Source organism: Atheta coriaria, unplaced genomic scaffold (genome assembly GCF_025399875.1).
Source record: "Atheta coriaria isolate IRGN ID8LTWV9N9 unplaced genomic scaffold, Caltech_Dcor_3.1 hic_scaffold_9_pilon, whole genome shotgun sequence".
NCBI lineage: Eukaryota > Metazoa > Arthropoda > Insecta > Coleoptera > Staphylinidae > Dalotia > Dalotia coriaria.
This window is the reverse complement of record NW_027045451.1, coordinates 9,941,388-9,968,990: the sequence shown is the minus strand read 5'-3', so window position 1 is coordinate 9,968,990 and position 27,603 is coordinate 9,941,388. Positions and strand designations below refer to the sequence as shown.

At 31.0% G+C, this 27,603-nt stretch overlaps 1 protein-coding gene across 3 annotated transcripts in view; it reads left to right on the top strand.

The window, feature by feature from the left end:
* Positions 1-27,603, top strand: part of sona (sol narae) — a 55,416-nt gene that overhangs the window by 456 nt on the left and 27,357 nt on the right. For all 3 annotated transcript variants that reach the window (XM_065311498.1, XM_065311495.1, XM_065311496.1), the window contains exons 2-3: positions 73-423; positions 14,928-15,017. In XM_065311498.1, coding sequence (XP_065167570.1) covers positions 14,934-15,017 — 84 coding nt within the window. In that variant the 5' untranslated portion in view covers positions 73-423; positions 14,928-14,933. The remainder of the gene's footprint in view (positions 1-72; positions 424-14,927; positions 15,018-27,603) is intronic.

Here is a 27,603-nt window from a genome sequence, read left to right as displayed (position 1 = left end):
CCAATCAAGTGAAACTAAATTCGCTTTTCTATATCACTTGCTGATTGAAAATACTAATTTTGAATTTTGCAGCCTGTTTTAAACCAAGTGCAAAAATGACTTCATGGTGCTCAACGTCACAACACCTCTCCACATCTCTATGACAATATAAACATTTAAAAAATTCATCCAACGTCAACTTATAATTATTTAGTGAAAATGAACGCTAATCGGAAAGTGAATCTGTAAATACATTTTGCATTCGGCGTTTGTGTTCGGATTAACCTAGTACACCGAGTAGAAATTCGCACAGTGCGTTTATTAGAACACGACGCGACGCCATTTTACAATATAATTGACGATTTGTCAATTGTGACGGTTGTGACGCGTCGACGACACTTGGATTTTACACGCACACAAACTTAATTCACTGCTATTTACAAGGTAATTATTTTATATATATTTTTAATGTTTTTTAAATTTTTAATTAAACACCCGGTATATTTATGACGAACGTATGCAAAACACGGAATAAAGTCAACTTTACGCTCCACATACGACACTGTCGGTGTTTTTAGTGAGTGTGGTGGTTTTTTGTTGTTGTTATCAAACAAGAAGTGCTTTCCTTCATTGTTTCGCCACTTTCGAACAAACGTCACCGATTTGAGTCAATCGGCTTTTGTTATTTTGTTGGTTTTGTTCTGTTTGACACATTTTAGTTAAATTGTTTGTTATTAGTCATTCTGACTAAGTTTTAAATAATTTTAAACATGATTTCGGAGATTATCAACTGTAAAAATTATTTTTGAGGTTATTTTGGAGGTTAAAAATTTGACAGATAATTTTAGAGCTACTAAAATGGCTAAATTTGATTTTTATACTTTTATAACCCAAAATTTATCAATCTAGCTTAATCTATAAGCTAGTCTATATATATAAAATGAATTGCTGTTCGTTAGTCTCGCTAAAACTCGAGAACGGCTGAACGGATTTATCTTATCTTGGTCTTGAATTATTCGTGGAGGTCTAGGGAAGGTTTAAAAGGTGAGAAAAATTCGAATAATTGCCGGGAAAATCCTCAAAACAGCTCTTTTCTATAGAATAAAATTTGACATTGAGATTCAATCATAGTTATAGTTAAATAGTTGAATTCGAGATGGCGCGCTGAAGTGCATTATTGACAAAACTTTATATGCATAATTTCTTTAAATTAAAATTGCTAATCTTATTGATAGAATTGACTCTTACTACGAGTATGTCTAGAACAAGAGAGTAAAAACGAATTACATTTTTATTAAACACTGCCGGAACGAAGGTAACAGCTAGTTTTAAATAAAATAAAATAATTGCGGACATTATCAATTGTCAAAAATTAACTTTGAGGTTAATTTTAGAGGTTATAAATCTGAAGCTATTAAAATGTCTTTCATAACCTAAAATTGCAGCTTTTATGATTTGCAAAAATCGTTTGTAACACTTTTTTGCTTATTAAATTTAATTATCATTATTTAACATGCTGACATGCGCGAAAAGTGTCACATTTTGTTACTTTATCAATATTTATTAACATTAACATTATCGATAGATTATACTTACACTAGCAGGTTTATACGCGGATTTTTGTTGTTACTTGTTTAATAAATTATTTACAAGACGAAACTTGAGACAAGATTAAAAATATTAACAGTTATCTATTAATATTTATAAATTTACTCATAGAATTTATTCAAGATTCGACATTTTATGAATTGTGGTTAAAATTAAATATTAAATTTGTTTCAATTTGTTTTTTAAATTACTGATGAACACGATGAGATAATATTCAGAGATTTGAACCCACGTTTTCCTTATATAGGCCACCATAATTACATTGTGATGTTCTTGGTTGCATGTTTTGTAAATTTTCAACATTATCGAAGAAAGTTTGCGTTTGTTTTGCTACTTTGTGTTTCTAATGATTTCGTTTGTTATGAAATAGTGGCATTTGCGGCAAATTGAAGTCGATATGTAGGCAGGACGTTGGGTTTTCAGCAAGTCAATTAAATTTAATATTCGTATTCGTTATTGAAGACTTCCTATTACAACATAGTTGTATGAGTAGCGTACGCAAACTAATACAAAACAAAAATTGAATAAAATTAAATAAATTAGTTGTTTGGTGCAATATGGTATCAAACTTTCATTAAGGCCAGAGTGGAGCAGCACGCACATAACATTTTATGTAATTTATAATGCGTTTAATATTTATTAATATTTGAAGTCATTTATTATTTTATTTTACGGTTGTGATTTTATTGCGCGTTGCACAATTACTTAATTTCCTTTTTAATTACTTAACACTTAACTTGAGGCATTGATTTAGCCAAGTTAATTAATCAATTTATAAACAAGAATTGTTTGTTGGTGTAGAAAATAGTTTATTTTTAATATTTGTGACGTAATCATTATTTTGACTTTAATTCATAAAAAATAAAATAAAAATATTAATTTATTGCATATTTTGCGACTTCTTATATATTAAAGAAATTAAAAATTTTCATCCCTTATTTAACACTCTTTAAATAATTATTTTTGATATTTTATGAATTATTCTGCTATTCAAAATTGAGATAAATCTAACACATCTTAGATTATCAAAATCTGCTCAGCCATTCTTGAGTTATAAATGTTGTAACTAACGAATAAATTTAAAAAGATTAAAATAGCCAAAAATCAACAAGCAGTTAATATAAAACGCTGTTGATACTCAAAATTTGGCTCAAAATATGTTCTATTGTGATTAAAATACCCAATAAATAATTGTTTTTATAAAAATCTAAAAATTTTCATTCAAATTTGTTTTTTTTGCCGAATTGACGTTTATTAGAAACAAAAATAAATAATTTTATCGTAATATGTATAATTTTTTAATATTTTTTATTAATTTTATTCTGATTCACTTGGTATATATTATTAACTTAAATATGTAATCTGTAAATCAACTTGGAAGCTGTACTCATATGTTGGGCTGGGCAATGTGCAACTGTCCCAAGGCTACTTACACCACTTACACTACTTTAACATACTACTTACACTCGATTCGACGCCGTATTCTAATCGCAATAATATTATTATCACTCTAGGGCAATATTCAACTTTCTACAATGTTACTATCCACACACACACATACACATACAAAAACACACAAATACATTGTCCATACACATCTAGATACATTTTCTTGCATACGTTTTAAAATTAGTTTAAAATTTAAATAACGTCTGTTGAATGGTATCCGCATGAACATGTGCAATGTTAATTAGTAATTACATGCAATGTACGTTCACTTCATCTTAAAATTTTGAAGTAAAATTTGCTATTTTAATGCGGAATGAGTTATTAACAATTGTGCATGAACATGGAAATAAATATAAATAAAATGAATGTAAAAGTTAAACAAAAAGAAAGAAAGAAATGTTGGTGAAAGAAATGGGTTGTTTCCGATGGCGTACGAGAATATAAACACGTAGGAATAAGTTTAAGCTTATTTGGTGTTGGTGCAGTGCCTTTTTCGGTTGTTAGAGAGACATTTTGGATTTGGTTGCTTTCGTTTTTCAAATTAGTAAATTGGATCTGGTTTAAAGTTTACGAAAAGTGGTTTAAAGGTTATTTATGCTTACATAAAGTAGGTTTACAGCAGAAATACCAGGATTACTAATTTTTTTGTTGCTATAGGAATGTAGAATATGAGTAAATTTAATAAAAACACTATTTTTTGATATAATTAAGTCAATATTTGCAAAATTTTGGTAAATTCATGCTGAAAATGTTAATTTTTGACTTTTTTAAAATTTAAATTGATTAAAATTGATTAATACAAAAGAAATACAGATATTAGTAATTTTTGGTTGCCATAGCAACGTAAAATATTTATTTAGGAAAATATAATTTTTGCCAATAACTATGTTAATATTTTTAAAATTTAGGTAAATTTGTAGTAAAAATGTCAAGTTTTGCTTTTTTCTCATTAAAAAAATTGAATTTCCTAGAAAATAAACAAAATAATATTTTATTGCATCAATATTATATGTGCAGTGACAACATAATCCAGGAATTAATTTTAACTTCTTTCTTTTGCGTTTATATTTAATCACTTAATTAATTATCGAAAACTATGAAAGCAGTAAAAATCCAGTTTTATTTGTCGTGACTCGTGATTTGACTTTTAGCACGCGCTTCAACAATTTGCACTTTTATTTCCGATAAGAGTGAAAGTGTTGTTTTTTCTGCACTTCTACGCCAGACGGAGTCTCACATTATTATATTCACAGCTATCCACACCATACATAGTGTAGTGTAGATACGAGTAAGTGTGTTAGTGGTTTATTGAGTAACCAACAAGCACCAGGCACAAGGCACTTGTTTGTTGGGTAAATCAACGAAAGTCACCCGAGATGCAATCGCAGCGCTAATCGACATTCAAATTAGAGTTTCGCGACAGGACACACAGACACTACACAGATTGAAGTAGGATGTGTGTAATGTCGCCGTGTAAATGTTTGGAAAGACCCACGGCACAAAGAGACAAAGAGAATGCTAAATTCCGTTCTAAATCGAAATCAAAAGTTTATTATTATACCAGAAATTAAATACATTCACTCAATCAACATTATGTTTGTTGTAAATGTTATAGATTGAAAGATAATATTAAAAAATATTATAAATGAGAATTACGGAGTTAATTTCGTTAAATTTTGGTATAAAAATATTTTTAAACGGAAAAAATATTTTTCATTTTTTATTTAACACCCTGTAGGAAATAATTTTTAACATTTTATGAGTTATTCTGCTATTAGGGATGGTAATAAATCAAATAAATCATTGATCATCGAAATCTGTGCAGCGGTTCTTGAGTTATACATGGTGTAACTAACAAATTTACTTAAAATTAGATTATCTTATTAGTAAATTACAAAAAAATCAATAAAAATAATTCCACTAAAAGTTCTTTGTTTAATACAAACTTTTTGAGATTTAATTTATGTTTAAAGATATGATTTATCACTTTTTCAATAAAATATTTGCTTTTTTAATTTACTTTAATTTAATTTAATTTACTTTACATATAACCATAAAAATATAATTAAATACAACATATATCAAAAATTGTTTTGTTTGCAGAAATGCATTTAATTTACGATCATATGTTTCTCATTAGTGTAAATAATTTATGGATTATTAAAGAGAATAACTTTTATTAAATAATGAATTACAATACCAACAGGATGTGGTGTTAAAAAGCATTAGCACAAGAAGCGGCTATATTTAGAACGATGCGTTTACACAAATCAAGAGAACAAATAAAACACACACAGAAATAAATTACGATCATGCGAGGTGCGAGGCGACGACATAAAATTTATTAATTTAATTTTAAAAAAGAATATACGATGCGCATTCACCTTGCAATGTGCATTTTTTCATATTTTTATATTATGTACGAATCCTCCAATCAGGATTTCCTATTGTGTGCGGTGAATGCAATGCAGACGCATAAAATGCGAACATGCGAACAATGCAAACACGCAGAGAGGATTAGAGTATAAGAATAGGAATAAGAATAAGAATAAGGATGCAATGTGGACAAAACACGATTGAAATTGCATTTTTCATTCATAAAGTGAACAAAAGATGAGACAAGTAAGACGTGTAAGACAAAACATTTTCGTTGTATAATCGTAGTATTTGTAAATACATTGGAAATTATTCAGGAATAGTAAAAATTATTGTTTGAGTTGTTGAACATAGAAATTAACAATGCGCACGCAAGGAAATAGGAAACAAATTGTGTGCAGGAACAAATTCATTTCTATACGAATATCAATGAAACAGGAGGAAAGTTTAAGTACGAATAATAAGCGTACACAAATTAATTAAATAATAATTTTAATTGCTAGGTATCACTGATATCTTAATTTATTTATTTTATTGCAAGTTTATATCATAAATGATATTGTAAGTGTGAAATTGAGTTAGGATGTATGTTTGTGACGCTTTCACGGGGAAACTACTGAGCAGATTTTAATAAATTTTAGTAAAAATATAGTTTTGATTGAGGAAAAGCAAATAGAGTATTTTTAATTGTAAAAAATAATTTTAAAAGTGTGAAATAAGGGTTTAAAGTTAGTATGGTGATTTAATCATAGTTATAGTTGTACAATTCACCCTAAGAGGGCGCTAAAGTGCATTATTAGCATTTCTGACTTCTTAAAATTAAAATTGAGGATTATATTGACGTATTCTATACAAAATAGTTCAGAAAATCAATAAATAAATTTTTATTTGAATGAATGTGGTCAAAGTCTTAAATTAAAGCTAATATAATATGTTATTGAAGTACAAGTTTACTATTACCTTTAAATAACGTATTGAACTTTATGTTTTACATGCGTTGATGTTTTTAAACTTTTCGTAGGTTATCTTGACGATTGACGACATGAAATTTCCCTTTCACTCTCGTTGAAATGCTTGCTGAACCAAATGAGATCGCCATGCGTTTTACTCGTAGTACGCTTGATCTGGTCGTTTAGTTTTCGTTTTCGTTTTCGTTTTGGGTTTGAAATGTGAGCGTGGATGCGAAGGTATATTATAGGTGTGCGCACGCATTCGGTGGATTCGAGAATGAAACTCGAATTCTCAATTAAATGCTCATTCGTTGTGTATGTACTTGTACTACCCACCTCGTACTTAAGTTGTGTTGTGTGTGTCGCTAGCAATGCGTTGCTGTTCATAACATTTGATACTTGATGTTTGGAGTGGATTAAAGGCGATCAATTTCGTTTTCGTTTTCATTCTTGGTTTCGTTTTATTTACTTGACTTTCAAATTTCTTTAATGGAGACAATTTAAAGACCAAAAGTGTATAACTTTACTTAAATGAAAACCACTGCAAGAATATATTTATTTAAAAATTTTGCGCCATGGAATAAAAATTATGTTTGTATTTGTTTGTTAAGTGAGATGAGAATGTATATCCATATGCAAAACATTGTCGTGTTAGTTACAACATTTATAACTGAAGAACGGTTGGACAGATTTTTATGATCTATAATTTGTTGGCTTTGTCTTGGCTCTGAATAAGGGAATAAGTATCAAAATATAAAAAAATATTATTTAAAGGGTGTTGAAATACTTAAAATTATAAAATAATTTGATAAACGCCTTTTTTCTTGACATTATGAATTGTGGAACATGAAACTAAGATCCTAGTAATAAGAAAATGTTATTCTTAGAAGTTTATCTGTACTTAATAGTATCTTGAGGTATGTGATAAAGAGTAATTAGTTTTAACACGTTTTAATCTCGTAATAAAATATTGTTTTAAGTGTCGTGTTTAATTTTTACTTAGAATGTGAAAACTAAAACTCGGAAAGCAGAAGAATGCATAATTACACTAAATAAGAAGTAAACTGACTGCTTAGAGTAAGTAATCAAATGCCAAACTAGATAAGGTAATATAATGTTTTATAATCTGTACTTGCACAGTTGATGTTTTAATGCATGCTATAAACACGTACGTATCGTATAATAAATTAATATCAAATTTGGAATATGTAGTCTCTCTACACCAACGTTTAAAAGGTCAGGCAAATAAAAACAACAAAAATATAACAAAAATAGTGATTTTACGAATCACTTCTCTCTGTCTAATCTTTGTTGCGCTGATTCTGAACGCTGTGAAACGCTATAACGTGAAAATAAATATAAACCAACAAAGTTGAACACATTTTGTCGGTATACGGAGTTTATCGATAAATCGTGTATTTTGACTTCAACACAATCTACTTGCTTCAAAATAAAAACAAATATTATCTATCAAAATCGTTGTTTACATTGTGAAATTCATAAATATTAACAATTTTATTGTGTTTTATTTATTAAAACACTAGCTTTAACCCGCGGCTTCGCTCGCGAATATCTAAAATAATGAAGTTGCTTCCGTATGCGTCTGTAGTCACAGAAGAAGTAACAATGAAGTAGAATGGCGGGAAGTTTAAAATGGCTGAAAGTATAGTCTATGGAAGTATAGTGTACAGTCTCCATAGTGTAGTCAATTGGATTTGATGTTGACGTAGCTGTCGGTAATACAGCGTGATAATACAGTGTGATGGTACTATAGTACTTAGGTTTGAGCTTCATTGCTGGAATGCTAGATGGCGTTAAAGTAGTCAAACAGCCAGATGCAGAGGTATTATTGGCTAAACTATTTCTTTATTTTATTTTAAAAATAATTTTTTTTATTAAATAAAAAGTAGCCTATAACCATTCGGGGACCACTGAGAATATGTGTACAAATTTTCATGATGATCGGTTAAGTAGTTTTTGCGTGAAAGTGTAACAAACATCAGGACTCTCGCATTTATAATATTAGTAGGGATATATATTTCAATATTATTACCTACGCCAAGCCAAAGAATGCGAATTAAATTCCGATTACGTCGTGGCAGGTTCATAAATCAAATATTGAACGCAATCACAATTCAAATCAATCGCATTTTTCCTCGTCATTAAGAAGCGAAAATCCGCGGTGCAGTCAGTGCAAATCATTAAATCAACGCGTTTAACATTCCTAAAGTTTGCGACATTCAAAAACTCGCGTGCAGCCACCATTCAACTTGAACACAGCCAACGATCAATATACTTGAAACTTGAATCATTAGTTTAAGTTTATTCGCATTTTGATACCTATCTGGGATACGCTTACTGTTTATAAATATCTTATATGTGTGGGTTTGCAGTACAATGTTACAAGACATTAGTATTAAATTAAAAGCGAGCTTTGGTTGGCACTCGAAATAATTGAATATCGGTGTGCGCATGCAATGCAATGCACCTCGGACATTTGAAACTAATGCGTATTTCGACATTGCGTCTCTAGTCACAATTGCAACAATTGCGGCTCGGCACACTCGCGACTCGCGATGTATATGATCGTTAATTGCGATTTCAGTTTGGGTCAAGCTATAATGCAATTCGCAACGGTGACCAGCGACATTCACCGTTCAAAAATGATCAATAATAGAATAGTTTGGATTTCACATTGTCTTAAAACAATGTTATCATGCTATAGGCAACTCAATTTTCACTACAAAAAATTGATGAATTTAAAATAAATTTGAGGTTATGATTACTTTTATGATAAAAAACGAAAAAACATCATTGGCGTGGCAATGAACGATCATTCCAGCTCAGCATGTTACCAAGTTATGCGCGACTCAACGCGCGTGCGTTATAAAAAGTAAAACTCGATCATTTTATTATTATGTCTCTTTGAGGCGCAGCGCAGCAATCGGCTTAAAACTAGTCGACTTAAATGTTGAAAAGTGATCTAGTTAAAGGTCGACTAGATTTTAAAGCCACAGTATATTCAACTGTATTAACTTAAGTATTAACAACAGAATGATACTTGTATTATTGTCGTGAAAGCAAATAATAATTGTTTAGTAATGCAATTATTTCTCCAAAATTGTTGTTACGGTTATTGTCGATTCTTCACACAGTAACACCTGCAAAAGCAAATAAAATCGCCAACAAAATGTTTCGCGAAAATTTTACATGCTACAACTCGTGTTGTTGTTGTGTGTTTTGTGTGTTGGAATCGAACTTTCGGTTTTGTTTGCTTTGTTCGTAAACGGTTTAACATTAAACTTGAATTCAGCAAAGAGTTGAAACTCGAGACGCGTATTTTGCTACCGTTTTGAGTGTGATTTCGAACGGATAGAAAACAATATGTGTGACGTACGTCTACGTCTACGTAGGTATGTTAAAAAGCAGATGGAACAATGTAGAAAGTAATAACTGGTCTAACAACAACAACAAACTATGATTTTTAGTCTGGTTGTTACAAATTCAATTTTTTGCGCAATTTGAAGTGCAGACAGGTTTTATTTCGTCAAGAAAGGAGGAAAAATTAAGTGGGCGATGATTTATTATGTGCCACACACGTAAAAATAACATTTTTAGTCTTTAATTGTTTAAATTTTTCATTAATAAACTTATTTTATCGTTTTTTTTGAGTTTTTTCTTAATATATGCAACTTTTTGTACTTTTATTTTGTATAAACAGTTGCCTAGCTCATAAATTTACCTTTTTTACATATTTATTGCCCTTAAATCACTTATTATGTGAATATCTTCCTTGGCGCCACGAATATGCATCGAAAAGAAATGAATTTCACTTTTTGGCGCCACGCATAACTAACAATTCGCTATATTATTACATCAACTCACAATGAATACAAAGAAATTCAATTTTTTCTTCCTCACACTTAACACTAGTTAACATTTATAATCATCCGACGCCAACAAGTCTACTTTCAATTTTAAAGTCTACTCGTACACACACTGTGAAGAAGAATCCCAGATATTTCTTTCTTCGAAATAACGAAACTAAAAACTCAAATCTGCTTCGTTTGCAGCGAAAGAAAGTTTTGACGTTTGTTGACTTGCGTTTTAATTAAGTCGTGTTTCATCAATTGCAAAAAACGATAAAACTCGAAGAGATGCGCACGATTTTCGAATTTAAACTAAACGCGCATGTACATAACCGGAAGTTGATTTAGTTTTAGTTTTAAGATAAGTGAAACGTGCAAGAAATTTCAAACTACGGAAATATAGGCAACTTATTTCGCAATAAATTCGTTTTGAAAAGCGCCAAAAAGAGACGTTTAAATTGCGCATGGGATTTATTCACATCTAACGAAGGCATTAATTCTGGTCAAGTAAGGAAACGCTTGCATTTCCGAAATCCAATTAAGCTCCTATTCTCGACCATTTTACGATTGCCATTCTTATACAGATACACGAACGTGGGTTTACTCTCGTTGTTACTTTTGTTATTCACTGGACGCTAGACGCGAAGTCTTCGAAACTCGAGACCAGACGCTTGATTCCTTCTTATTTTTTCTTGTGATGAATCGCTCCATTTACTCTCCGCTCCGTTTCGCTGCGCGTTTCTCGTGAATGAGCCACTAACGAGAGTGCAACACTGCACATTGCACACATAGGAAATTGTTAAGTATTGTTATAAAAGTGATAAACGCCCAAACGTACAAATAACCTCAAACGAATGCTCTGTGGGCAATCAAATAAATAATGTCGATAACACACTTTAAAAACACGTCAACATGCATGCAGGATAAAGGAAACGATGGATTTATTTATGTCGCAACGCTTGAATGCTTTTTCATTTGTGTCGTCTTTCAAGACGCCATCAAGTATGCAACCAACATGGCATACATAAATGCATACGCGTGCATTTCCTGTTGCGTAAAAAAGCGCAAACGCAGGAAATGATTGTGCTCACAATGCGTTTGGATGAAATATTTGATTATATTAATGACAGGTTAATTATATTGTGTATTGATGTGATTATCAATATGTTTCCTTTCATTTTCTTTGTGTGTTGGTACGTTATCCTGTTTGTATGAGTGTGTGTATTGAGTTGCTGTGGTAAATATTTGCGTATTCCGAGACGAATTTGTATAATTTAATCGTTCGTATGCTGCATGCGCTATTTTACACTTGCGTATCGGTAATTAGAGAAAGTATTTCAAATCGGAACTGTTGAGCTTGCAGGCGCGGACAATTTCAAAGCGATAAGATGCGGTTATTTTGAAATAAATTGGTGTGGATTAGGAATTTTGGTTGAATTTACAATAAAATGCAAAAATTGTTTTAAAAGTTAATTTATGGTTATGTAATGTTTGTGTATCTGTCAAAAATTATCACATAACCTAATAAAATTGTATTTATGTATATTTTGAAGTTAATTTTAACATTAATCTATGTTTTAATTATTTTTTGTCCGTATCTTGGAACTTTGCGCCGATTCCATTATTAAAATTCCTAATTTTATTTTAAAGAAATGAGAAATGCTAATAATGCACTTTAGCGCCATCTCGGATTGAATTATTTAACTATAAGTATCATTGAATCTCAATATAAATATTTATCTCTTATTTATCACTCTTTAAACAACAATTTTCAATATTTTAATAATTATTCTGTTATTTGAGTTAAAGATGAATCAAACAAATCATTAATCATCTAAATCTGTCCAGCCGTTCTTGAGTTATAAGAGCTGTAACTAACACTACTCACTTGTATCTATATAAATTTATAATATGCATTAAAATAATAAATAACACAAAATTCTGTCAAATTTCTTACAGAAAAATTAGTGCAACTTAGTGTTGTTTACAGAAACTTACAATTTTTATAAATTTTTAAAGAAAATTTAATTTTTTTTTACTTTTTTAACACTAATTCATTTTCCTTATGTAGAAACATAACCTAAATAATTTTACTACTTGGTATTAAAGTTCCTTTTAGAAACTGACATTGAATTTGCTTGTAATTGTATTTGAAAGCGCTTAATTTTAATTTAACACGCAATTAAAAGCTCAATAAAATGAAAATCTATAAAATAATTTAATGACTGTTAAAAAAACCTCTGCATTCGCCTATATATTAACCACGGATTTCCTCCTGTTATATTTTACCTACTTCAAAACAAAAGTGGTTTAATTACTTTTAGTACAGTCATTTGGTGCTAAAAAACGTGGTTGCTTGGAAAATAGTGCGGGATTGTTGAAAATTGGTATTCATATAGATTTCGAGGTGCTCTTTACGAATTTCAACTTTGCTACCTCGTATCTTGTTCGCTCGAGCCACCATCTTGGAAAAATGGTGTCAAAAAACAGTTTATTGACCATATCTCCTTTCCGACTCAATTTACGATAAACATATCTATATAATAAATTAAACTAGAGAAAATTTCCTATAATTTATGTAAGTACCTTTTTCTTGTAAAATTAATAGTTTTAGCGTACGGGCGCCACAAAGTCTACTTCAACATTCGTTTTTGTCAAAAACTCATTTCCAGGTCATCATGACTGCTATTTTTGCTTGCTATGATTTGATTGTGCTCCTGCTCCCCCTCGCTTGTTTGAAAGTTTCGCCGGCCGAGTTTACTTTTGTTTTATTATTTCTTCATTGAATCATTATTTGATATTTATTGTTCTGAATAGTCGTGTTGTTTGCAGTTTTGATGCCATGGTTGATAACGTAAATTGCTATATTTGTATAACTCCATTGCAAGATAGTGAAGTGATTGAAGTGAAAGAAAAAGGATTGGAAACCTTTCGTAAGTCAAGCATTAAAAGAAAGGATAATAAGGGTAAACTTTTAGAGGGATTGAGATCGGTAGTTGTTCACGAGATATGTCGGAAACGATATAATAATGAGAAACTAATCATTGCGTTTAAAAAAGGAAGTGTTGTCACGACTTTTCAACCACAACTGCGATCCATGTGCCCAACATTCTCATTTAAAGATCATTGTTTTTTGTACGCTGCTGATATAACAGCAGAATTTATAGCGAAATAAAAACGGACGCATTTGAGTGATCGAAATATTGTGTATAGCGTACATAAATTATCGATGAAAAACACCATTTCAGAACGTCCTAGAGCACGTAATGATGATTGGAGTAGAGCGATTGTTGAATGCCTCGAGGGTGTTTATGATTTGGTCGCAGCCAATGCACAGTATCACAATTCGTGCTTGTTATCGGCGAAGATGTAGATCTTCTTATTCTTTTAACGGCACTATCAATGTGTTCAAACATATTATATTAGCTAAAACCAGAAAAAGGAAAAATTTTGCAACAAATCTATTCTACCAAAAGCATGATCGATCAAACAGCGGCAGATCACATATTATTCTTACACGCTTTTTGTGGCTGTGATACAACATCTGCACTCTTTCATCAAGGAAAATTAAAATGTATTAATTTACTCAGCAAAAATCCAGATTTAAACGAAGTTATCCAGGTATTCAAAAACCCAAAGGCTGGTACAGAGATCATTGCTACAGCTGGCGAATTCTTCCTTCTTAAATTATACAGTAACAGTGATGTGAAAACTATGCAAAATATGTCTTCAAACATCTATAGATATGGCAGCTTCACAAAATCAGCATACAAAAATAAATTTAATATTGCATCTCTACCACCAACTGAAGCCGCAGCCCGACAACATTCGTTCAGAACTTATCACCAAGTTAAGTAGTAGTATGGGAATGAACTAAATGCAGAACAATGGGGATGGAAAAGAAAAAAGAATGGGCTAATTCCTGTCATCACACTTGAGCCCCCAGCTCCCGAAACATTGTTAAAACTAATATCTTGCAAATGCAAAAATTAGGATTAGGCCTACTGGGGATACCAAGATAAAAAAACAAACGCGCCACGTACTCTACCTCATGGTGGTGTGGAAATGAGTTTTTGGCAAAAATTAATGTTGAAGTAGATTTTGCGGCGCCCGTACGCTAAAACTATTAATTTTACAAGAAAAAGGTAATTACATAAATTATAGGAAATTTTCTCTAGTTTAATTTATTATATAGATATATTTATCGTAAATTGAGTCGGAAAGGAGATATGGTCAAAAAACTGTTTTTTGACACCATTTTTCCAAGATGGTGGCTCGAGCGAACAAGATACGAGGTAGCAAAGTTGAAATTCGGAAAGAGCACCTCGAAATCTATATGAATACCAATTTTCAACAATCCCGCACTATTTTCCAAGCAAAACTACCAAATGACTGGGCTATTTCATTAGAAAATAATAATTATTACCACAGCAAATAATATAAAACAATAATAGGAATATGAACATGTGTGAAATATACAGGGTGTTTATAGCGAATAAATGTGTGTAGATTAATTGGAAAGATTTGAATTAAAATCAAATAGAATCGAAATGGGAAGCGTGGAAGCAAAGTGAATGCTTTCACTTTTCTTTCGCGCTTGCTTGGCGTGCACCACAGCAGCACAGCTTTAAACAGCTGATGATATGTTTGTCTTTACGTTGTTACTTACGTTCTCTTCTCTTTTGCCTGTTTGCAGCTCAAGATGGCGACGGCGCGCTGGCCGCGGAGGACGCTGCTCTTGTGCTTCGCTGCGACGACGTGGCTGCTGGGCGCGTGCGCGCATGACGTAAGTGCAAATACTTTCATTTCGTTTTTGTTCCGTTTTATACACACACACACTAAATAAATATTAATATATACATTAAAGAAAAAACAAGAACACTTTACATTTTTTGATAAACTAATCTTGTTTGCATTCCAAGTAGAGTCAGGTTTTTTTTATGAAATTTGTTATTTTTTTAATGTCCAAGATTGTCAACTTGAATGTTTAGTTGCATAACCTATTTCCGCTGCGATGGAGAGAATGTGGAGAATGTTTAACAAACTTTTTCGGCTTTGAGTGTAACCGCGAATGTGGCTTCTCACGCATAATTATCGCATCCGATTTATTACGGTAATTATGTGAGCCGTGAACCTCACGAAAAACACCCGGAAGGAAATTGCGCATCTATCGTGTTTGAGTAGTAAATTTTTGTTTATCGTGAGACGTTTCTTAAAGATCGTAAATACAAACAGAAAGCAATCAATAAAGTATGTTTTTGATAACATTTAACATTTAACAGCTTTAAAAATTATTAGAAATTTGTTAAGTATGAGAAAATTTATTTTTTGTTCATTAAGATGGAATTTATTGGAAAATATTTTTGATTTTTACATTTATTCAGTGAAAAATTAATTTTACAACAGCACTTTTATTTTTATGGAATGAAAAATGATATTAATGTACTTTAATCTTTATACAAATTTTTATTTTATTTTTAACACCCTGTAAGTAATAATTTTTTATATTTTAATAGTTATTATACTATTCTGGATTGAGACAAATCAAAAAAATTCAAAATCATCAAAATCTGTTCAGTGGTACTTGAGATATAAAAGTTGTAACTAACACGACTTTGTTTTATACCAATTTTAGCCTATTTCAAGCTGTTGTTACGTGTCACTATGCACAATTTTTATCAAAGTCAAGTGTTTTCCACAATAAAATATAAAAAACATTTTTGAAATTTAATGCCACGCCATTTTTTTACCAAAATACTAAATTTTCTAATTTTCAAGTCCCTAGAAAACAAAAATGATAAATCTTCATCTAAAAATATTGCAACCTTTTATTTAGTTTATCTTCGTGAATCTTCAATCAAAACATCAACTTTATATTTTGTGTTGCAATTTATTGATGCTAAATGTTAAATGTTACTCGTATACTTTTTCTATGTGAACAATTCTTCAATTTGAGATTGTCATCGACTGTGTAGTTTAATGCAAGATATTAATGCAAGATACGATCTGTACACGCATCCAACGCATCAACAGCACAAATAGAAAGATGGCAAGACAGAAAGAAAGTGATTGCATCAACACTTGAATGTAAGATGTTAGATGTAAGATCTGAGATGTAAGCATTATAAAAATGCTTCAATAATCGCATCAATAAATAAAAGCATTTTGTCGGTGCGTTGACGGGACAGACAAGGAAAGAGACTTACCTCAATTATCTCAATTATATACCTACATATCAACAATTTACACGATGCATTTCAACTTTTGAATCGTCTTCATCAGAGATATGTAAAAAATTGTTATGTAATTATTATTGGTGGTGTTAAGTAATAATGACATTTTAGTGGCTTATTGTATTGCACTTTATTAGTGTTAAAAAATATAACCTATTTTGAGTTATTACGTTGATATCACAACAGTACACAAGTAAAATCTTTCTAAGTAATATTATAAGTGCCAATTTGTGTGTATTTGTCGGTTTGTAACGATTTCACACCAAAACTATTCAACCAATTTTGATTAATTTTGGTATAGATATAGTTTAGATGTTGAAGAAGCATATAGGATATTTTTTGTTGCAAAAATATAACTTTAAGGGTGTTAAATAAGGGATGAAAGTTGTTATGTGAATTTAATTGTGTTTATAGTTAAATAATCCCATTCTAGATGGCGCTCAAAGACATAATTAGAGTTTTTCGTTAATATAAATTAAAATTGGGAATTTTATCGTTAAAATCGGCACATTAACTCCAAGAAGTAGGAAATTAATTAGTTAGATTAATTTTTATTAAATTATATTATTGAATTTCTATAAAACAGTTTGATTTATTATTTAAAAATTTTTGATTTTAAAGACAAGGTATACTAATTTTGACTCAAACAAAAGTTTAGTTATGAATCAATAATTTGCTGGTTGCTGGCCGGTGATCCGTTTGACCGGTGACAACTGGCAATTAGTTGTGTAACAGGTTTGGCCGCCTGCTATTATCATAATTCGACAATAGCACACCGGCGAATTGAACTCAGACACAAAATGCTAAAATCGTTCGCAAATGCTAAGTTATGATTTTCGCTAAAATGGCAAAATATTAAATGCCATCCGGACACAACCAGCAGCAGGTAAATTAAAACACATTCTAGCAATTTAATAAACTAAAACCAAAAATAATTAATAAGTAAAAAACTAAAAGTATTAAACATATAAGTACCTACATATAATAAAATATGTCACAAAATTATTATAGAGCTGCACACAGGTTAATTATTCTCTTAGGTATGGTTATATGAGATTACGTGATTTGATTTTGTATGGTTTGTTTAGTTGATTTAGCGTTACGTTGTTTATTACATTCGTTGCATTCAAGTTGGAAAATTTAATTCACACTTTCGCGACTCCGGAGGGCACAGCTTCATTTTCAATGTACTCGTATTTCCTGGTTCATAATTATTGTTATTATAATTTAACTTAATTCTCTTTACGATTTTAGTTTTCTTTTTATAGTAATAAATACGAAAGTGTGTCCGAACACATTAAATATCAGTAATAATAATGATATTACTTTAGTGCTGAAAGCAGCCAATGTTGGAGTTGCGGTACAAGCACCAAACATAGGAAATTTCACACAATTTTTCAAATTATTTATATTTTGGTCATTTAACAATATTTCATGGTCTATAAATAATAAAAAGGGAAATATTAAATTCTATTGCTGCAATCCCAGCATATTTTATGTGTAAATAAAATAAAAAATTAAATTTTGCAAATAATAGCTTTAATATTTGCAAATAAAAATATTTTAGTAAATTATATTTTTACTAGCTTTAGCCCTTGTCTTCGCTCGCAAATATCTAAAATAATGAAGTTGCTTCCGTACGCGTCTGTAGTCACAGAAGAAGTAACAATGAAGTAGAATGGCTGAAAGTATAGTCTATGGAAGTATAGTGTACAGTCTCCATAGTGTAGTCAATTGGATTTGATGTTGACGTAGCTGTCGGTAATACAGTGTGATAATACAGTGTGATGGTACTATAGTACTTAGGTTTGAGCTTTATTGCTGGAATGCTAGATGGCGTTAAAGTAGTCAAATAACCAGATGCAGAGGTATTATTGGCTAAACAATTTCTTTATTTTATTTTAAAAATAATTTTTTTTATTAAATAAAAAGTAGCCTATAACCATTCGGGGATCACTAAGAATATGTGTACGAATTTTCATGATGATCGATTAAGTAGTTTTTGCGTGAAAGTGTAACAAACATCAGGACTTTCGCATTTATTATATTAGTAGGGATTATTCTTACTAAAGTTTGTTTTTTACTTGAATGACACACAACAATTAAAAATAGGAAAAAGGAAAAGGAACAGATTGTTATGCCATATGCCTGCATGGTGCGCAACTAGGCTTTTGTTTGTTGTTTTGTTTGTTGCGCTTAAATGTGTACTACACACATTACATTTGCATTCTGCACTCAATTGCATCGCCTCGCATTAGCTCACTTTTTACCGCTGCAATTACCCGCGCGCACATGTGTGCGGTTTTTTCCGCATGCGGTTTTCGCTTCAATTAATTTGTAATAACCGCGCAATGCAGCTTACTACTCGATTACTCCACACGTTGCAACATTCTGCACTAGTTTGTGCACTACCCGGCGCACAAAACGCACAAAACAATTAATTGCATTACAATATTAAAATATAAATTTAATTTTAATTGAAAATGAAACTGTTGTCGATTGAATGTGCGTCAAAAAGTGTTCTCATAGTTGTATACTTGTAGCTTTAAATGGTTGATGGCCATTAATTTCGCTTTTCAAAACGTTTCGACTTCGTTTTCACCTGTGTGTTTCTCGGTGCGCTCCCAAGCGCATTGAACGCGTCGAGATTTCAGATGAAAGTGAAACCGAAACCGTAACGTGACTTACCGGCACTCTTTAACCAACTCGTCGAGCTGAATCCTATGCATTTGCATGCAGATTTATTGCACTTTGTTTACGGCCATTAAATGAGAAACAATAAACCACAAAAAAGCATCTAGTTTCACGCTAATTTGCAAAGTTTCAACTTCATTTACATTTTTACCAAGTAGGAAAATTTATTGTACATTAAGTTGCCTATACAAAAATAAAATCAAAAAATTATTGTATTATTTATTTAATATTAGTTTTTCCCCACAAATTCGTCACCGTAGTTTTTAGTAAAAATTAAATTAAATTTTTTTCTTGTTCAAAATTTAGTTTTTGTCAATTTTACCAATAAAATTCACAATTTTATTTAAAAAAAAAATTAGAAATGCTAATAATGTACTTTAACCCCACCTATGAATCAATTATATAACTATAACTATGATTAAATCTCTATACAAATTTTCATCCCTTTTTTAACACCTTTTAAATCATAATTTTTAATATTTTAATATTTATTCTCCTATTCAAGACGAAGATGAATAAAACAAATCATAGATCATCAAAATCTATCGCACCGTTCTTGAGTTATAAACGTTGTAACTAACACGACTTAATAAAATTTCAAGGATCAATAATTCCAATAGATTTCAATCAATTTCCTTCACTCCCCGAAGGGAAATCCAATCAATGATTGTAATTGATTTAATCGATAGGTAAGATGCACCTTGACGCGCATCCATCGATCAATTGCACTTGTAATTAATTAAAAGCGCCTCGCATCCTCCTAAATTAGAACGGAATCCTCAATGCAACATTTAATTACGTTTGTTTACCTTCCTAACCGGCTGTAATTGCAGTTGAATAGCGCGCAGCACGCGATGCCATGCATACGATAATTAATTAACTTTTAAGCGCCTCGAGTCCTCGAGAAATTGATCGCGGAAGTATTGATTTCTTTGGAAAAAAAATTAAAAGCAAAAATTTTATTTTTAGATAAAAATGTATTCTATAGGCAACCAAACTTACAAAATAATGCAATGTGTGTGTTTTTAATAGGAAGAAGGAAGATGTTTGTGATTTTATTTTGTAATTGTGAGCTAAGCGACGTTATGAGTGGAAGATGCGCGCGCCGAAAAGGTCGCGGTGTCAAGAGGTCTAAGGTTTTCTCTTCGCTTGATTGTTGCTTCATTAAAGCCGACGCACGTAACACCACCGCGCGGAATCAATAAAAAGACGCCAAACGCGTTTGAAGCGTGCGGAGATTTACGAGCCAAGTCGCATAATAAATCGCGATGAGTTTTGTGTATTACCGCGGTCGCCATTTTGTGCTGCGTCCACTTGACGACATTCAAGGAACTTGTTAATGATAATCTTAAAGACAAGCTGAGAAACTTGTAAACGCATGTTAACAACTTTTTCGGATCAAATTGCATAAGTTTTTAATTTTTATTTCCGTGATTTAACAAAAATGACATTTGACAAGTGACAGAAATGTCAATTTTGACATTTGACAGATTTTAGCAGAAAAAATGTTTTCTTGTGACATTGAGGTGTTATTATGCCCTCAAAACATAAATATTTTCACGTTCGCAGCGTGTAAACGTTTAAAAACAATCAAAGAACAAAAGAAAACTTGTTGCATTTGTTTTTGTTTGCAACTGAGTTTAACTGAGATTGAATTGCTACGTGCAATGTGAAATGTGTGACGGTCAAGCGCGTAATAAAATGCAATAAATTTCAGCGTGCGTTTCATAATACAATGCGAAATAAAAATGGCAAAGCAACAAACAGCGCACTTGCTCCTAATCTAGATTCCACTCACTGGCCGACAAACCGCACGCGAATTGACCAATTTTCTACGTTTACCAAAACCGAGTGATATTATCCAGCATTTTGCACACATTAATAACACATTCAAAAGCGAGTTGAATTGCATACATTTGTGAATTATTTTAAATAAAAAACGTACAAAGTTTACGAGTTTCAAATGTTTGCACGTATGTTGCAATCTGGAATAAAATCTATGAGCGAAGCAAATCGGTGCAATTGAGTATTTGTTGGAGTACAAGACCAAATATGGAAGGTTTTAATTTTTAATTTGTGTGTGGAATTACGAGTCGCATAGAAATGCGCGTGATTTGACGTGTGTTTTGAATATAATAACCGTTTTTGTATCGGAATATGAAAGGAAGTAAAATGAATTATTCCGCACACGTGTGTGTAATACTTTCGTTTGTTTTGTGTTCTTGATCTCAATTGTAAACCGAGTTAAATGTTTCTCCAGTTTTGTTTTTATTTGCGTTCATTGAGGATGTCATAAAATTTTATTGATACATACTTTCTTACCTTATTTATTAATTATTATTATATTAAGGTAATTTGTATAATAAAACATTTACAAAGCAAGTAAAACTAAGTTTAATTTTATTTTTGCTTATTTTAATGGACACTAGACAAAGAAAATCGTTCATTTATATTTTTAAAACTTTAGAAACTGTATAAAAACATAAAATGCTTTTAAAATTTACGTTTTTGATAATAATCTTACTTTTGGGATCAGAATTATGTTTTTTATTCAAAAAACTAATAAAAACACCAGCAGTATAATATTGAGGGTTCTTGAGTTTTCTCCCACCACAGAGATAGTTGTGACGCCACCTATCGGCGAGCGAGCGAACATAAGTTTACCTGTTTCTTCATTTGCCAACGAAATACAAGTTACTAATATTATAAATGCGAAAGTCCTGATGTTTGTTACACTTTCACGCAAAAACTACTTAACCGATCATCATGAAAATTTGTACACATATTCTTAGTGGTCCCCGAATGGTTATAGGCTACTTTTTATTTAATAAAAAATTATTTTTAAATAAAATAAAGAAATTGTTTAGCCAATAATACCTCTGCATCTGGCTATTTGACTACTTTAACGCCATCTAGCATTCCAGCAATGAAGCTCAAACCTAAGTACTATAGTACCATCACACTGTATTATCACACTGTATTACCGACAGCTACGTCAACATCAAATCCAATTGACTACACTATGGAGACTGTACACTATACTTCCATAGACTATACTTTCAGCCATTTTAAACTTCCCGCCATTCTACTTCATTGTTACTTCTTCTGTGACTACAGACGCGTACGGAAGCAACTTCATTATTTTAGATATTCGCGAGCGAAGCCGCGGGTTAAAGCTAGTTTGTTAATAATTTTGTAAAATATTTTTTCTTCTTGGTAATAATTAAATTGTGATTTCACTAATTTAATTTTATTATAATAACGCTATAAAACTCCAAATATTCTAATTTCCTTATAACCACACCCAAAAATAAAATATTTTCCTTTTCTCTCAATGAAACAAGACTTAAACCTCTTGCCTACCGCTTGCTCCACTTTCGATTTCGTCAAATCACTAATTATGTCGATTACAAAAGGAAACGACAAAGCGATTAAAACTATCCCACTGCACTACAATAATTATATTGCCAACTCATAGCCGAACACGAACATGCACACGAACACATTAAAACAAAACAAACCTAAAACAAAAGCTAAGTAGTAACAATAAAAACAAGCCAATGGTATTTCTATTACCACTCATGTTTCTAGTGCCTCTAGAGTGGTTTGTTTTGTGTCTGTATAAAACTAAAACGAAAAATTACGCTTTGGAAAGAAATTGGTTGCAAAATGCACAACATAGGCTGCCGGTCTGTATTACCAATCGCCGATGGGAAGTGGAGAATGATTGTGGGCATTAATGTTTAATCGCCGCTGTTGTTGGAGGCTTGTCCGCATGAATACTTTTGTTTTACGTTTTATTATATTTTATTAATTGATTTAAACGACGGCGACTTCGATTGTGGCTGCAACAGCGGCTGGTTGAGGAATGTTGTTTATTAGTTCAGAGAAAAATCTATTGTTACATCAGTTGGGGACAATTAGAAATAATAAACAAAAGTATTTTGTAGTAAATTTATATATTTCTAGTATAAAGTTAGGATTTATTTAATTTAATAAATCAGGAAAATAATAAAAACATGTAATTTAAGTTGCCTACCCTAATAAAAAGTGTTTTTAGGGAAGTAAACCTTAAAACTACTTCTTTAATTGTTTATTATCTAAATTAAGAGTTTTATTGTACCTCTGTGGTTGCATGATGCAATCTCGGTCATTTTAAACATGTTGAAATGATTTATTTTATGAGATTCAATGCGGAAATAGTGATATTTTATGGCATTTAACAAATTCACTAATAAAATCACTTTCCAAGCACTAAAACTGCAGAAAAATCCGAAAAACATAGAAAATACAATTATACACAACAAAATGGCAGTTGTCTCGCTGTATATGTGATGTGATTTATGACATTTTAGTTTTACTTCGAATATGGTCAAAGACCGCTTCACATGTTTGACACATATTTGGCGAGAGTGATGATTTTCCTTATAATTGCAAAAAACAGCATTTGAGTGGTATTAAGTGCAAAATAATCACGGTACAAGGCAGAAAAATGCGTCTTAAAAGGCATTCGGGATGTGTTGATGTTACAACTCGTATATTATGTCATTTCAGTCATTAGTTTAACTTATTAAGGTCTTTACACTTGTAAAAATGAAAAATGTAAAAAATATGTTACTGCATATTTGTTTGCATACATAAAAATTATTTTAATAGCTTTCAAGTTGAGTTAATTATGCGCTGTCACATTTTCAATTACAATTACCAATATCCATGTTTGTATAATTTGCAATTAGTTCCAAACACTTCTATAAACATTTATTAGGTAGCCGATAATAACACATGTTAAAAATGAAGATGATGTTGATGATTAAACAAGTTATTAATGTATAACAAGTTTGTGGAATCGATAAATAATTGCACACGGCAGATAAATTACAACAACGTCAATTTAATGCAATTACGCGTGACCAACTGAGCTGCTTCTCGATACGCACGCGTCGTGTTTATGAATCGCGCAAAATCTAAAGAGAGAAGCAGAAAAAACGAGCGCTGATGTCTTCGACTCGATTTGAACGTTAGGCGTTGCGTAATCGAGACATCAATGCTCTCATTGCGTTGCTCGCGGTTAAGCTGCAATAAATAATTTGGTTCACAGGAACCGCGGCGAAGTGAAATTGAAGTTTTAACATCAATTTATGTTTGGGCATTTTGCAAGCTCGTGCTGAAATTGAATTTTCTGTTTTGGAGATTGCAAAATGCAGCCATAAAGTGAATCCAGACCAAATACGATGAAATAATAAATTTTCGTGCTTGAAATGGGAATATAAGAATGTAAATCGTTATTTTCTTTGATGAATAATTGTGTAATGTAAGTACAGTTTATTTTGTTGTGAGAAAAACATGGAAATTGTATCAAAATGTAATTTAAAACGATGCAAAACGGAAATGTTTTGTGACTAAATCGAGTTTAAAGTTTGTTAAAATATATGCAGTCGAAATGATTGTGTAAATGTTGAATGAAATACGAAAATGTAATGCTACGGACTCGATTAGCTTGAAATGTATGTCGACATTTGAAAATCGAAATTTAAACGAAGTTTAAGTGAATTACAAAACTCGTAATTTCATTATAAAATAATTTTGTCTTGGTTAAAATAAAATTGTAAACTTGGTTGCCTAAATTTATTTTAAAAGTATTTTAATTTAATTTAAATTAACGTGTAAAATTTAAAATTTATTATTTCTCTCATAATTATAATATTAACAGAAATTTATTTGAACTCATCTTGGAATACGCATGTCGCAATTCGTACAAATTGCATATTACTAATATTACACCAACTTAAATGTTCAAATATTAAATACTACAAATGCTAAACTCGTTTCAAATGTCTGAAATGTCTCAACATTCAAATATGCGTTGCTAATGCGAAACATCCATTATTGTCTAATATTCAAAAATATTTTCTCAATGCGTGTTAAAATTGTTAAAATTTCCAAATGTGGAGAGAATGTAAAGATTCATATACTGATTAGGATTTGAGATAAGCAAACATGCAGATAAAAGTAGTTAAAAATGTAAAAGGCAGATGCCAACCAATATTGCGCCAGCGTTCGTTAGTCGTTTAGCTAGTTTAATGTTGTTCAATTTTGTTCGACGATTCGTTTTGCAATTGGATAATTTTCAATTTGAGAATTGAGATTGAAGATGTACATCTCAAGATAAGTAATTGCAATTGCCAGCGCAATTCTAATCGTTTTTACAGACACATGTGCGTCTTCATCTTCTTTTTTAAATATAAATACAGTTGAATGTGTTTTGAAAGTTTTTAAGTGCAAACACAATTAGTTGCATCATTTTGTAATTATTGAAATGTGTTTAAATTAGTTTTTTTTTATATTTAACCTCAAATTATTTTTATTTTCACTTTTGCAAATAAACACTTTATTATTTGCAATTATTATTTGACTTAAAAATCGCAGATTTGCATAAAACTGATTTACCGCTGCAAATTGAACACAGACGGCCAAGGCATGACTAAAGTACTTTAGTCACGGGTTTTAGTCACGGATGGATGCTTGCGACTGATACAATTGTTCCCTATGCTCGCTCTTAATAAATCTCGTGATTAAAACTCTTATTTAGTCACTTAATATTTAATATACTAATTTTTTCCAAAAATTACAAAAATATTTGTCAAATCTAAAAATATCAAAAATTAAAAAATTCAAAAACCATGCAAATATTCAGTTTCATGATTTTGTAGGTTAGAAATGTTTTTTTTTTTTCATTATCAACCTTGCATCTTAAACACTTTAACCTAATCTACGTCCCGATAGTAAATGTAAAACAATGCATTTTAATGAGGTTTAGTTTAAACTATGAGCGGATATTAGGATTATTAGGAATTAATGAATATGCCAGGAGTGAAACAATACCTTCAACTAACACGTACTCATTGTGAGTATAATTGAAATTTGAAATAAGTATGTACTTAATTGAAAATCTCAATTCGATTTTACTGTTTTTTTTTATGGCTTACTTTGTTGTTGTCCTATTCGACTGTATATTCGCGTTAATAGTTCTTTAGGTGTTGCATTGTTTCGAGATTGGCTCTGGTAACGAAACGAAGCGTAACAAAGGTAATAATTTGCACTTTCAGTGCGGCAAATTAAGCCCCATTCGAATGCGATTCAAAGTCGATTTGGTTTCATCTAGGTTAGTACCGAGTTTAATTTAGGTTTTTGGAGGCCAATGTCAAATGCGTTTGGTTGGTGTACTTGTACTTAATTAATTGTTTTGTTTCTATCACTAGTTGGAAAGTTCCTGAAGTATAAAGTAAGTAATGGAAAATTAAAAATACAAAAAAAAGAAGAGAAAAATTTAAAGATGAAAAAAATCATAAATCAATCTTGTAAGATATAGTATATTAAGTATAAAGTGCGCTAAATGGCACTTTAACCACGAAATTGATTGAGAGCGGGAGTTTAAGCAATCGAGTGTTTAACAACGTTTAGCCACGTGATGTTTATGCTAATTTTTCTACTTCCACTCTAGTTTCACGTTGAGGTTTTTGTATTTCAATTTTTGTATTTTAAAACTTCGAACTTTGTGTGCATACTACTCAGAAATCCAAAGTTATAAACTGCTTTAGTCACGACCGTGACTAAAATACCACTTTTTGACCTCGAAAACATGGAAAACGGAGCTTTAAAATTGTAAACAAAAAAATAGTTTTTAATATAAATGAATAAGTTTCCATTTAATAAAACTGCGATTTTAAATTTTTGCCATTTTCTTTTAATTTTTATTTTATTCATCATTCAACATTTTTAACATTATAAAACATATCGCTTCCAAAGTAGACATCCATTTATCCATTATTAAATACCTTGCCTTGCGATTTCAAAACCTATTTGTTATTTACGAGTATCTTATTAACTAGTTAATTCATTAAATAAATAAAAACCTGCCGATATAAATAGATGATGATTTTGCGCTTTTTTGTTGGTGTAACATTACCTTCGCGTCTACCTTCGTCTCTATTCGTATAATAACTCAAATACTACCTTCATGCAAATCGCAGACAAATGTTCACGCTCGTAATACACATCAGCGTAAGTACAAGCTCATTACACCAATTGACGATTCAACTCAAACTCTAACTCGAAGCTGCTGTAGGCAAGCAATGTTTGTGTAAGTGGAGATCCAATAATAGGTTGTTGTCAATACTCGGCTAGGTTTTGAGTAGTCACTCAGTCCGTCAGTGCGAATATCACGTATGGAGTAATGGTAGTCAATAACCGGCAAGGCTATGTCAACATTTGCACGGTACTTACTTTGAATAGACGTTAAGCAGACTCACGTCTACATGATATTTTTTTCATGTTAAAGCCAGACACAAAAAATTACTTTTTTGTGTAAAGTTTAAAAACATTCAAATTATAAATGTATTGTCAACAAAAAAAGTGTTATTTTTATTAAACACTCTGTATCTCCTG